General features: G+C 52.2%; 1 protein-coding gene across 1 annotated transcript; it reads right to left on the reverse strand.

The window, feature by feature from the left end:
* Positions 1-212: 212 nt before the first annotated feature.
* YKT6 (YKT6 v-SNARE homolog) lies at positions 213-12,417 on the reverse strand. Its single transcript, XM_004467591.5, has 7 exons — positions 12,126-12,417; positions 9,698-9,780; positions 7,678-7,778; positions 6,358-6,462; positions 6,033-6,098; positions 3,478-3,579; positions 213-2,350 (listed from the first exon to the last, which is right to left on the reverse strand). The coding sequence occupies exons 1-7, from the start codon at positions 12,227-12,229 to the stop codon at positions 2,315-2,317; spliced, it is 597 nt and encodes a 198-aa protein (XP_004467648.1). The 5' UTR covers positions 12,230-12,417; the 3' UTR covers positions 213-2,314.
* Between the last annotated feature and the right edge of the window lie 354 nt (positions 12,418-12,771).

Consider the following 12,771-nt stretch of genomic DNA (forward strand, 5'->3'; position numbering starts at 1 on the left):
ACCTGATTATGAACGAACTAGACAGCTCCTGGTAGGAATGTGTAAGGGGGGGGGGTTAAATAGGAGGGTCCTGGGCAGGGACTGCCCCCAACGATACCAGGGGACCTCCCCCTGCAGAGGTAGAGCATCAAGGCCCCAATCAAGGCCACCCCTTCCTCCCCGCGGGGCAGGGCTGGAGGAAGAAAGCCAGGTGAAGCCACAGGACCACCTCAGTGTTTCAAAACACAGCTTTATGCAGACGAGAACCCCTCCAACAGAACACAGGAGTTAGGGAGCGACGTGCTGTGCCAGGGGCTGACCCTCAGCACGCTGGCGGCCAAGGCATGTCCCAGCAGCCTCCTCTGGAAACAGACCTCACACGGCTTCCCCAGTTCACCCCCGCCCCGCGTCCTCCCTCGGCGTGCTGAATGGGGGCGCAGAGGCAGAGCCAGAAGCCCCACACCCTTGGCCCTCTCGATCCAGCTGCCAGAAGTGAAAAGAGCCTGTCCAGCTGACCACAGGCCAACACCCCCTTCTGGGCACCAGGACCACCCATAGGCAGGGCTGGCCGGCTGCCCCAGGGACCTGCGGGGAGAGACAGAGGGGTCCCCTAGCAGCAGGACACCACGCGGCAGGCTGCTTTTTAGGTAGAGATGAAATTCCTTCGGCCAGCAGTGTCCAGAGGACCCACCCGGACGGTGGCAGGTCGAGTAAGAGGATGAGAGACCTCAGGGCAGCCTCTGGCTTGGCAGCCCATGCGGCGAGTCCTGGGCTGCCCCACGCTTCCTGAGGGAATGGGGGCCACTGGGGGGGCAGGGACCATGGCACAGGAGGCTCAGAGAAGGGGTCGTGAGGATGTGGCCAGCTTCGGTGGAGACAGGGCTCAGGGTGCGTCTTGAGCATGTCCTCAGAAAGCAAGTCGGGGCCTAACTGGGCAGTCCGGCCCATGGCACTGGGATAAGGAGCCCGGGGGCCTGGGCAGGCTGAGCGCCCCAGGGAGCGTCCAGTCCACCCCACTGGCTGCCCCGCGTGTTCAGTTCTTGGGCACCTAAGCGCGGCGCCAGCTTCCTGCTGGGGCAGGGCTGGGAGGGCATGGGCTCAGACCAGGGCAGAGGGTTTCCCAGGCCCAGGGAGCCCAGATCTCCCTCAGACTCTGCCTGCAACCCCTGTAGCTCCTCCACAGGGAAGAACCCAGCCCCATCCCCTGCCGGTACAGGCAAGGGCGGTCCAGGCTGCTCCCCCGCCAGGTCGCACAGGTCCCAGGCACAGGTAGCTGCTGAGACGGTCCTGTCGCCAGAGGGCAGAACTTTCAGTGCAAATAACCACCACTTTAAGAGAGGACAGGATACACTGCTTTGCTCCAGGTGTTCAAAAAGCAAATCCTGAGGCCGGGCAGATGCCTTGCCAGGCAGCTCCAAGTGCACTTGGGTGCAGATCTCCCCTAAGAAGCCGACTCCCGGCTGGCCCTGCTGACACTGGGCCTAAGTCCTGACCTGCAGGCTGGACAGCTTTTGGCCACTGGCTGCTCCCAGGCACCTGCCACTGAAGTCACACTCCGGCGGCTCCATGGAGAAGCTGCTTAGGATGCGCCTGCCCTTGGCAGCAAAGAGAGCAAAGTTCCGGTCTTGGGAACCTGTGGAGCTGGTGACATCGCCTCAGAGCACCTTCTGACAGCCGAGCGAGCCACTGGCCGCCGTGTCACAAGGCATCGTACCAGGACCTTCCTTCCATGGGCCGTGACCCACTGCCCTGCCCTGGACCCCCAGGGGCCCAGAAGAGGCTGTGCCAGAGGACGCATGTCTTGAAGCTCAGCCCCTCCCCAGCCCTGCGGTCCCTCGGTCATTGGGGAACGCCCTCCTGCTCTCTGGAGTGGTTTTTTTTCTAGTGTTAATATAATTAAGATACAAATAAAACCCCAAGACATCACAGAGGACGAAGAACTGTTTCTGACCTTCCTGTGTGTGGGGCAGGGGGCCCTGTACAGGCCAGAGCCCGGCAACCCCTTACCAGGGGTCAGCTGAGAACTGAGCCTTCAGCATTTGCAGGAGTCACTGAGAGTTACGGTTTCATTTGGTCCCAAAATATACCTTTGGGGCCTCAAATTATCTTTCCAAAAATTACAGCTAGACACATGACTTTCAACACTCGTCCATCCCCCAGAGCCCGCTGACCCTCCCCTCCCCAATTCCTCCTGGGAACATCAAAATAGAAAACGGAGAGCCTGCCCCTGGGTCCTGCTCTGTGCTGTCATCGTCCTTGGCAGTGTCTTTCCGCTCTTGATGGAGTGATGGGTGGGGTGACGGGCGTCTCCATGCGGGGTCCCTGCTGGCTGGCCTCACATGACCGCACAGCAGGAGTTTTGTTTCCGGGCCTTGAAAGAAACAAACAGGAACTGAGAAAAGGACCAGGGAGGCCTAGTGGCTACAGGCTGCCCCACAGGGGGCTCTCGGGAACCAGATGCCACATCCACCAAGCTGAAGAAAGACGCAGAACCAGGAAGCAGGAAGGAGAAAAACGGAACCACCTCCAGGGTTCTCAGCGCTCCAGGAAAGGCCCACCAGTTCACCCACCAGAACTGGGGAGCCCCGTTTGCAATGCTGGGCTTGTGTCACCTTTTTCCTCAAACCCTATCAGTATCATTGGCAAGGAGATAAAATTCCTGCCGTAAAGCCAGATACAAGCCAAGAAGCAATTACGCAAACTGAACTGGCTGAATATCCTAATTTTGTCCCTGTCTTCCAGGCCCGCTCCAGGCACCTCTGATGGTTTCGCTGGAGGCCTTCACCAGTGCCGGCGTCCACCAGAGGACAGCTCCATGCCAACAGGCAGGCACTTCTGGGCTCCTGGGGACCTGCTGCCACCCGCCCCTCTTGCTTCCTGGTGGCAGACAACCCCTGCAAGGCACCCCAGAAGGGCAGAGCAGGTACATGGATCAAGTAAATCCACCCCATTCTGCAAACAAAGGGGCACCAGGCCCGTTTCCACATCAGGAGCCGTTAGACTGACCAGGAGAGAAAGAGCCCGTCAGTAGACAGTCCTCACTGATGAAATACCTGACATCGAAGAGAATGACACACAGGCTTCAAGCCTCTTCTGACAGGCTAAGTACTGGTGGCCTAAGGACTTACCCCAACTGCTCAGCAGGCAAAGGGGGGCGGACCCCAGAAGCAACCTGCCTGCCGCCTTCCTGGGTGTGTGTGGGTGTGGGTGTCATGTAGGGGACGGCGGGTGAGGCTGTTCACAGCCCGGCCACAGGAAGGTCTTTCCTCACACCTGCTCCCAACAGTGCCTGAGCAAACCTGCCGCAGTGCCTGCCTTCCTGGTATCTGACCTGAGGCACTTTCTTATCCACTCACTGCCCAGGTAGCTCAACACAAATCCACCATCAGTCAGCATTCCAAGAAACACCTGTTCTTAGTGGAACGTGCCAGAAGAGACAAGCCTGAGGCTGCTGTTCCAGGGAAGGGGACTCTCAGCACAGCCAGGGCGAGGACTCACAGTTTTATAGAAGGCTTTAGAGTGTACTCCCAGCACTTCTGATTTGGACACCAAGTCGTCTAGCTTCTCGCCTCGTTCTAACAAAGACTCCATGGTGTTATGCTGCGCAAGAGGAAAAAGAGAGAATTACTCTTTGGTCGATTCAGTGAGTGATGTTGCCAGAAGCCCTGGTGGCAGCCCAGTCCCTGGAAAGACGTCCCCACATGGCCTAGGCAGCACCCGCAGGGATGCGGGCACCGTCCCAGATGTGCGTAAGAGAGGAGGGTCTGGCCAGTGTTGCCTGAGATGGAGAGCACTTCCCAAAAGAAACCCTCCCAGGCCAGGCTGAGATAACCACTGCTCTCAGACGACGAGGCTCGGTATGAGATAAACGGCGTGAACCATCTCACCAGTCTTTTTTTTATATTGACCACACGCTAAAACGATAGTATTTGGATATATGCGGCTAAGTAAACGATACTATTAAAATTAACACCATTTTCCCCTTCCCATTTTTAACATGGTGCCTAAATTACATACATGACGTATAATAACTTCCCATTGGACATCACGACGTCCATCTCCCTGCTTCACTAGAGAAATGCTCTTTTTCTCAATGCAAGTCTCTCAAGTTTGACGTGACCACACACAAACCAGTGTTTAGAACAGATGGAAGGCAGGGGGCCTCACAGAAGAGCCCCTGGCCCCGCTGCCAGGGCCGCAATCTGCCAGGCCTCCCCTTCCCCACTCCACACTCCCGACTGCCCACTGCCAGAGCCTCTGCAGGGCGAGGAGCTTGGTCGACGGCAAACTCACTTGGAATAGCACCGCGGCAGAAGGGAGGGACTGGGGTGTGGCGAGATGTGCGAAACACCACCATGGGCTAAGAGGGCCCAAGACAGGGTGAGAGGGCCCGAGACAGGGCACGTGGGACGTTCTAAACTGACTGAGGTGGGGACAGCACTTGCAACGAAAATGAGAGCCACTGAGTGTGCACTTCGGATGGACTGTGCAAAGCATGGGCTGTGGTTAATAGGATAGGATAAATATGAGAACTTTCTCTCCTGAACAAATATAGAACTCTAACACAGGGTGTGAATAATCAGGTGGGTTGGGGGAAAACACACCAAGTGTAAGATGGGGGCTACGGTCGGTAGTAATATTTTGAAAGCACTCTTTCATAATTTGTAACCAATGACTCACAATGCAGGGTGCTGGTGGTGGGGAGGTGGTGGGTGCCCTATATGATGTTGTGTGTGTGTTTTTTTAAGTTCACAGCTTTCATTACATACTTATTGTTTATCTATGTTCAGGTATGAATGACATACTTCAAATAAAATTTAATTAAAAAAAAAAAAGAGTTGAAGACAGGTTAAGGCAAACAGCGAGATGCCTGCAGCCTTCCACTCTACCTCTCGTCCTGCAGCCCGCACGCCGAGGGGTCCGGCCATGGTCTGGAAGACCCATGATTCAAGTGCCTGGGCTGCTCTTAAGGAGCAGGCTCCTGTGTCCTACCCTAGGCCCGTGAGCTCAATCCCAAGAGGTGCTGCTGCCCAACCCCGGTCAGAGTGCTGGACAAGAAACTTTTATATTTGGGGCGGGTTTTTTCTGGGCTTCTTGGGACTTTCTATTTACTCACTGGATCCACTTATCCCCGAGCATCGACTTAAGGCACAATATTTGCGAGCAGGACTATGAAGGTAAAGGACACACGGTCCTGTTTGGGGGCCCACATGCTAGTCAGGAGATGCGCGCACAGGTCGCCACAGCACCGAGGCACCTGGGGGGCGCTGTCTGTGAGCAGGAAGTAGGGGTGCTGGCGTGAGGGCTGGGAACAAAGGCTATCAGAGGGGGCAGCCAAACCCGACACTGTTTGGGCTTCATCCCTGAGCTGAGGCAAGAGCTGCTGAAGGGCTGAAAGGGAGGGATGGGATCCCAGCGACTCCATTTGGTGGCATGCAGTGGGGCATGCAGTGGGGCTGAGGAAAGGCTCACAAGGACCTGTACCTGACGTGAAGGACCAGCCGGCTGCCTGTGTGCCAAACAGCACAGGTCCGGTTTTGTTTTTTCAAATTGAGGCAGCAGTTATGAATCAGATTTCAGATAAAAGCACAGGGTTCCAGCTTTTCCTCTAAGCCAGGTGGGCCTCACAACCCTGGGCTGACAGTTGCAGCACAGCTGCTGGTCTGGTCAGTGCAGGGCGCTTCAGCGGGCCAGCCCTCCACCCACACGCCATGCCCAGTCTCAGTGGTGTCTGACGGAGGCGCTAGGAAAGGGAAGGGCATGTGATGGCGCTGAGCACCCTGGCCTTGGCACCTGGACAGACAGGGGCAATGCCGGTTTCTGGCTTGGACCAATAGGTAAAATGGTGCTGTCAACTGAGGCAGGGACTATGGGGGGAACTAAGTCAGGGCCATTCGAAACTGGTTCTGCCCTTGAAGCATGGGGACAGAAGGGCAACTACCAGTTTCAAAACAGTGCTTTGACTGCCATTAAAACAAATCTCAACTGTTTCATCTGTTGCAAACCCCTGAGGCCCTCAGTCTTCCAAAGTGCTCCACCACCTTCTTGCTTACCAGAATGATTTTGGTCTCGTCTAGCTCAGCCTGCACTTTTGTCATGGGGTCAGCTTCTCGGGGGTTCTAGGAAGGAGGTGAAAGTAAGAACAGTCAGGATGGGAGTGAACTGGGAATTGAAGCTCAAAACAGAGGAAGCTGGACAGAAGTTTCACAAGTTAAAAAATCACAGCCTGTTTCCTCAAATGAGAGAGAAACAGAAAGCCTGCCAAAAAACTTGGATTCTTGGGTCCTAAAGCAGGTCTCCGCCTTCTTCAAGTGGAAGGTCACCCAGGGCCACACTACTCACTGCACCGCCTTCTGGGATGGGCCTCCTTAGCCCTACCTGGTATTTACTAAGGTGATGGTCCAAGGCCGCGTACGGGATCGTAGCAGGGGACCCAACTGGCCAGTCTACCCTGTCGACCTGCTTGGAGAACTCATCCAGTACCTGCAAGACAAAGACCGTCGCCAACGTGCCCACCCCGTGCTCACCGGCGCCCGTGGCAACAGGGCTCAAATCCTGGGAGCCTCACCCTAAAAGAGGCCCCAGGGCCCCCACGGCCCAGGGAGAAGAGGAAGGTAGCTAATGGCAAGGGGGAAATCTAGGTTAATGACCCCGCTTTTCCAACAATTTTTTTATTAGAACATTGCTAAGTATTCTGAGAATTGAAAATGAAGTATGCTCAGCCTCACTTGATGAATAATAAACTTATTAGAACCTTAAAACGACAGGTTTCCATCACTGCTTATCAGGTTATGAATATCTAAGATAGAAGGGCACTGGCCCTAACTATCCAAAGCAATTCCTCAAAAAATAAACGAGGCCCTTGGGAATTTATGTTATTAGTGCTTTGGGGAATAAGACAAGGTCTTCGTCTTCAGGGAGTTTATAATTAGCATCATGTGAAGAAATGAAGGAATGTTTAGGTACCAAGCTCTGTGGGGTAAACAGCATCAGGGAAGAGCACTTCAGGAACTTTAGGAGGCAGCGTGGAAAAAGTGAGACAATTGGGGTCAGAGAGAGCATTCGGGGTGGGGGACTCCTGGAGCAGGGGCACAGAGGAGGACCCGATCTGTGCAGGAAGGGCCTGACAGAAGGCGTTTCACCCAGGCAGATCATGGACCCGGTGGGATTCAGAAGGCAATGGAGAAATAGGGTGGGGTCCTGAACCATGGCCTGGGAAAGGGTGGAGAACAGAATACTGAGGGTGGAGGCAGGAGATGGGCCAGGACTGGGAGCTCACTAGCTGAGGAGGTGACGAGAGCTTGGATCGCACCACAACACAAAGTAGAGGTATGGCCAAGGGTCCTGTTTCACCAGAAGAGATGCTGTGACTCAGTGGCAGGTGGAGGTGGGAGGGAGAGAAGACACAAAGGTGGCTCTGGGGATCTTTGCCTGGGCAAGGGAATGTGAGGGCAGAAAGTGGTACTGGGAGAACATGGAAAAGGTTGTCAAATTGGTTCTTGGTTTGGGGCAGGGAGAAAAGCTGATACCATGCAAATTTTGGACATAAAGTATCCCAGTGGCAAATCACCACTACCCAGAGGTGTTAAGAGAGGAGTCATTCCATGCTGATACCTCATGCCTTGGTCCCTTGGCCCCCAAGGTCACTGAAAGCCCTCACAAGGCCCCCCAAATCCAATCCAGCCACCCCCAACTTACCTTTTCCAGCAAGGTGAAAGCCACTCGGGACGGGTATTCGCCATCAGCGATGACCACACCTGCAAGACTATCACTCCGCACATAGACGTGGCACAGATACTCTAGACAGAGAAGAGACGGGGTTTAGGACAGGGACGTGAGGGCTTTCAGTTTTTTTAAAACCACCAAAAGTCTGCCAAAGCCTCACAGTCCCAGGTTCCTGCCCATGGGTTGCTGGCAGAGCTCTCAAGTGTGTTGGAAGTTATATGATCCAAAGGAAGAGTTTGGTACAAGGGCCCCTGCAAAGTAGCCACAATCCATGGAACTGCTCATTTGCATCCCTATGAGTGGCTTCAGAGACCACAGGGCTAACCGTAACTCCAAGGTAAATGAGTCCTAAGATTACAGCTTACAGCTTACCAGTAAGAACCTCTCCTTCTTAAGAATCACACCCCAGAAGATTCCAACCAAAGGAGCAAACAAGTGGAAGATTGGGAGAGGTTCTGCATTTCCTAAATAAGAAAACTGCAGAGATAAAAACAGGACAAGGGGAGGGTGGAGACTTCCACCACTACTCTCCAGGCTATATATATTCCCAAGTAAGAGTCAAGCATGGAGGGGCAGGTAAAACACACACTCTCCATAGAAACTGAGAAGGTGGGTCAGCGTCCAAGGCAGATATAGCCTGAGGGAGAATGGGGAGACTATTTCAATATTCACAATTCCATTTCATTTCTGTGACAGGAAGAGTACAGGGTTCCCTTGTAGAATGGTTAGCTCTGATGCTACCGTGCGTCCTAACTGCTACTTCCGTTCTGAACTCAGTCTTCCGCAACACAGGGCTCAAGCTGAGCACGGCTGTGTGCCACAGCCCTTAAGACTGTTTTTGCCTGACACCTTTCCTAAAGTGCCTGCAAAACATACATCTCTAAAAGAAACGCCAAAAAATTGTTTCAGGAACCTTAATTATAAAGAGGAAGAAGTAACTATCAAGAGGAAAAATAATCAGGTTTTCAGATTGCTGTTTAAAAAGAAAAAAAACAAGGGCACACAGAATGTGGGGTCACCTCAACAACGCTGGCTACAAATCCTTCGGGAGGAGCCTGAAACTGAGGCAGGAGGAAGAACAAGCACGAAGGCTGACTACAGCTCCAAGAGGCCTCATCTTCTGTGGGTTCACAGTTGAGGGCGATTTTACCCAGGAAGCTCAGATGTCAGCGGCGGGCACAGAATTCTATTTCATTAGGAAGAAGAGGAGGAGGAAAGATGGACCAGCCCAGGTGACCATCGATGGACTAGTGGGTAAGCGAGAGCTGGTGTCTACATACAAGGGCGTATCTTTCAGCCATAAAAAGAAATGGGGTTCTGATATGTGACAACAGGGAAGATCCTTGAAGACATCACATTGAGTGAAATAAACCAGACACAAAAGGACATAGAATGATCTCCCCAATACAATATGAAATAATTAGAATAATCCAATTCATAGTCAGAAACCAGAATGCAGGTTACCAGCGGCTGGGGTAGGGAATGGGGAGTTAATGCTTAAATTGTTCAGTTTCTATTTGGGCTGATGGAAAAGTTTTGGTAGTGGATAGTGGTGTAGATAGCAAAATGTGAATACAATTAACAGCACTGAATTTTACAACTGAATGTGGTTACAAAGGGAAATTTCAGATTGTATATATGTTAGCCAAAATAAAAACTAAAAAACAAACAGAAAAAATCCCATAGGAATGCAACACAAACAGGGAACCCTAATGTAACCTTGGACCTATAATTACTAATAATAGTTCAGTTATAACAATATTCTTCCATCAGTTGTAACAAATGTACCATGCTGATGTAAGACGGTAACAATGGGGGGTGTGAGTTATGTGGGAAGTCTGTAGTTGTACATGATTTTTCTGTAAACCCCCAACTTCTCCAATTAAAAAAAAAGAGGAGGAGGAGGGAGAGGACTCCCAGCAGAGGAGGGGGCTCCTGGTCCCTGAGCTCATGCTGTCCCAGCCAGCTATTCAAAGGCCAGCACTGCTCTTACCTTGCTCTTTGACGGAAGCTCTGCTGCCTTTGGCTGAGCGCTCCACAATCAGCTGACTTGTAAAGGCCATGAACTCCTGAACACTGGAAAACATAGCAGACGTTATCTTCTTTCTGTCACCTTGTCCCCAGCATAGTGCAAAGTGACCTCAAAACTATATGTTAAAGAGACAGTGCTTCTTAGTTTCATCCCTTTCCCCTCCAACCTTATTAAGAAAAAAGAAAAGCTCTGTAAATGAGCATGAATCACCACCACCATTCACACCACATCTATTTGCTCCCTAGCTCACCAAAACAAACCACCTCCAGACTTCTGGAGAATTCTCTACAGGCCATAGTTAATTTAACATTTTGGTCAGAGTATTATTTGGGGCCCACTGGAGAAGCAGGAAACAGTTCAAATCTCCGCTAACTTCCAAGACGCAAACAAATACAAACTGCACTGGAAAAACACAAGTGGCAAAAATGAAGTAGATCCAATTAAGTGTTAGTAGCTGGACAGCGACACATGGCTGTAGCAATACAGGTGTGGCAGTAAGACAAACACTGGCAAGGCCAGAGGGCAGGGCCTCATCCACAGAAGAGTGTGCGGCACTCTGGAAGGAGCAGAGTGAAACGGTTTAGCCAAAACAAAGAAGTGGAAACTGAAACAAGGAAGGCTGAGAGTCAGGAGGTCTGTCATGGGTTCAAAAGAGAGGGCTGGCTAAACTGGAGTTGTCACAAGTGATGGTCCAGCCAGAGGTGTAGGGGGTAAAAAGGAGACCCTCTGGCAATGTGGTATCAAGGGCAGCGAAGGGCTATCCGAATAGGGTTTGGTTCTTAATCTGGAGTTGACAGCAGGCCTCAGCAGATCTGTAACCCCCTGAAATTGCCCTAAGTGGCCATATAGAAGAGTAAAGAACCAGATTCTGGAGCAGACTGCCCAGTGTGTGACCTTGGGGCAAGTTACTGTGTTGTGCCTCATCTATACAACTGGGATTTGTTGTGAGGATTAAGTAAGTTAATGCACGGTAAAGTCCTTAGCACAATGCCTGGCACTCACTACGATTGTCCTGAGAGATGATTATTGCTATCCCTCAAAGAAGTCATCCTCAAATAAGGAAGCCTTTGCAGTAAAACTAAAGTGAGACGGCTTAGCGTGGGACTGTAATTAGACAAAGAAAGAGTTATAGCAATTGTGACGGCCTGCATATGGGGGCCAGAAAAGCTGGAAAACCAGCTTTTAAGGTTAGGGTACAGTAATCAAGGGGCAAACAGTTGGAAGAGAAGGGGCCTGACAAGAAAAATGATGAGCTCAGTTGGAACATGTGTTACGTTAAGAGGTGCTGGTAGAGATGCTAGTTGTGTAATCCCACACCTGCAAAGTGAAAGTTCTACAATGAAATAGCTGAGAATCTTTAATACTGAGGGCCAGGAGGTAAAACAAAGAAAGGGAAGTAGCAGGAAGTTCGAAGCTCAAAAGGATCAAAAAGTTTCAAGAAAATAACAACAGATCTGACAATAAGCCACTGGCAAAGCATTCTCATCAAAAACAGTTCCAATGAAGCAATAAAAACAGTATCCAAATGACAGACTTTGATGCAAGGTGATACTGATCCTTCTACTGTGCCTGTGGCACCCACCCACTCCCACACACCTGTAGTACTTCTAATACATACCTGCCTGCAATAATGTTTCAAGGTCTATAAGCCCTACAGATTTAATGCATCTTTCCAAATCTCGTGAGCAGAACCCATGTGTACCACTAGTGGCAACCATAAAGAGTAAATAATTTTGGTTTGAGCTCTGGCTGGTTGTGCTATAAGCTCTTGGGGGCCTTTGTGACTCCAACCATAAAGGGAAGATTACAGCTCTATCTCCCGATCCACACACTAAATGGATGGGAAAGCCCACAAGGTAACAGAAATGTGGCTCTCAAGGTGCAGCACCCCAACTACCTGAGTCAGAATTATTGGGTGGGTGCTGGTGGTTTAAAATGGAGATGGGGGTGGGGGGAGTATAACCACGGATCAAAACAGATTTACTGTTATTGTTATTCTCTTGTGCTAAAGGAGTAACTTGTAACATTGATATAAAAAATACAAATGAAATTTTAAAAAAAAGATTATGGGTCCTCGGCCTACTGGTTCGGACCATTTGGGTGTTAACCATATGAATGTGCATTTTTTCAGTCCCCTTATAATTTTTACACAACGGGAATTTTTTAAAAAGACACTGAGTAAGGAACGGTGTTCTAGAACAGCAGAAACCTTTTACAAGCAAAAGGATCAGGAAAAACGAGAACAACAACAAAAATAAAGAGCAGGATTCCACAGAGGAGTAGTCCGCAGTACCAAGAAGAGGCTTCCCCGCCCCTGGGTGCCCCCGTCCCCAGGACTCCCCCCAGCCCTCCCCGGGACCCGCAGCCCGCCCCGCCCGGCTCCGCTCACCTGGCCCTCTGGAAGAAGCTGAAGGAGGACACGTCGTACGCGGCTTTGAGCAGCACCGACTTGGGCTCGCCTTTGTAGAGGACGCTGAGGCAGTACAGCTTCATGGCTCCGGCGCCCCGGGCGCGCCCTGGGCCCGCCTGGGCCCGGGTCGCAGCGAGCAGCCCGGCCGCCGCCCCTCGGGTACGTGGGTCCCCGGCCTCCCAGAAGCCTACGGCTGCTGACGGGGCCCACCCTGGCTTCCCCTCCCAGCCCGGACTCCACTTCCGCTTCCGGTTTAGGTCGCTGCCCGAAGCTCCACGAAGGATTTTTTGCTGTGCCCCGGAAGCAGAAAGGAGTGGCCGGAAACACGCAGGCGCTGGGCGGGGATCGCGGAGCCAGCCGACGTTTCCCGGGCCCTGGCGTCGTCCGCGCTCGCGCGCTGGCACCGTGAGGGCGGCGGCTGGAGGGCGGGCCCTGCGGGCCGTGCCGCCGTCGGGGCCTGGGGGGCGGTCAGCTCCCGTTGAGCCCATTTTATGGGGCAGAGTGGGCTCCTGGCGCGACAACCCACAGGGCGGGAAAGCTCTTTGTAAATCAAATCTTTTGAGAGAAGGGCAGGGGCCTATTTTTCTAGAGACTTCTTCAGGGACGTGACGCCCCGCCTCATTTT

Source organism: Dasypus novemcinctus, chromosome 5 (genome assembly GCF_030445035.2).
Source record: "Dasypus novemcinctus isolate mDasNov1 chromosome 5, mDasNov1.1.hap2, whole genome shotgun sequence".
NCBI lineage: Eukaryota > Metazoa > Chordata > Mammalia > Cingulata > Dasypodidae > Dasypus > Dasypus novemcinctus.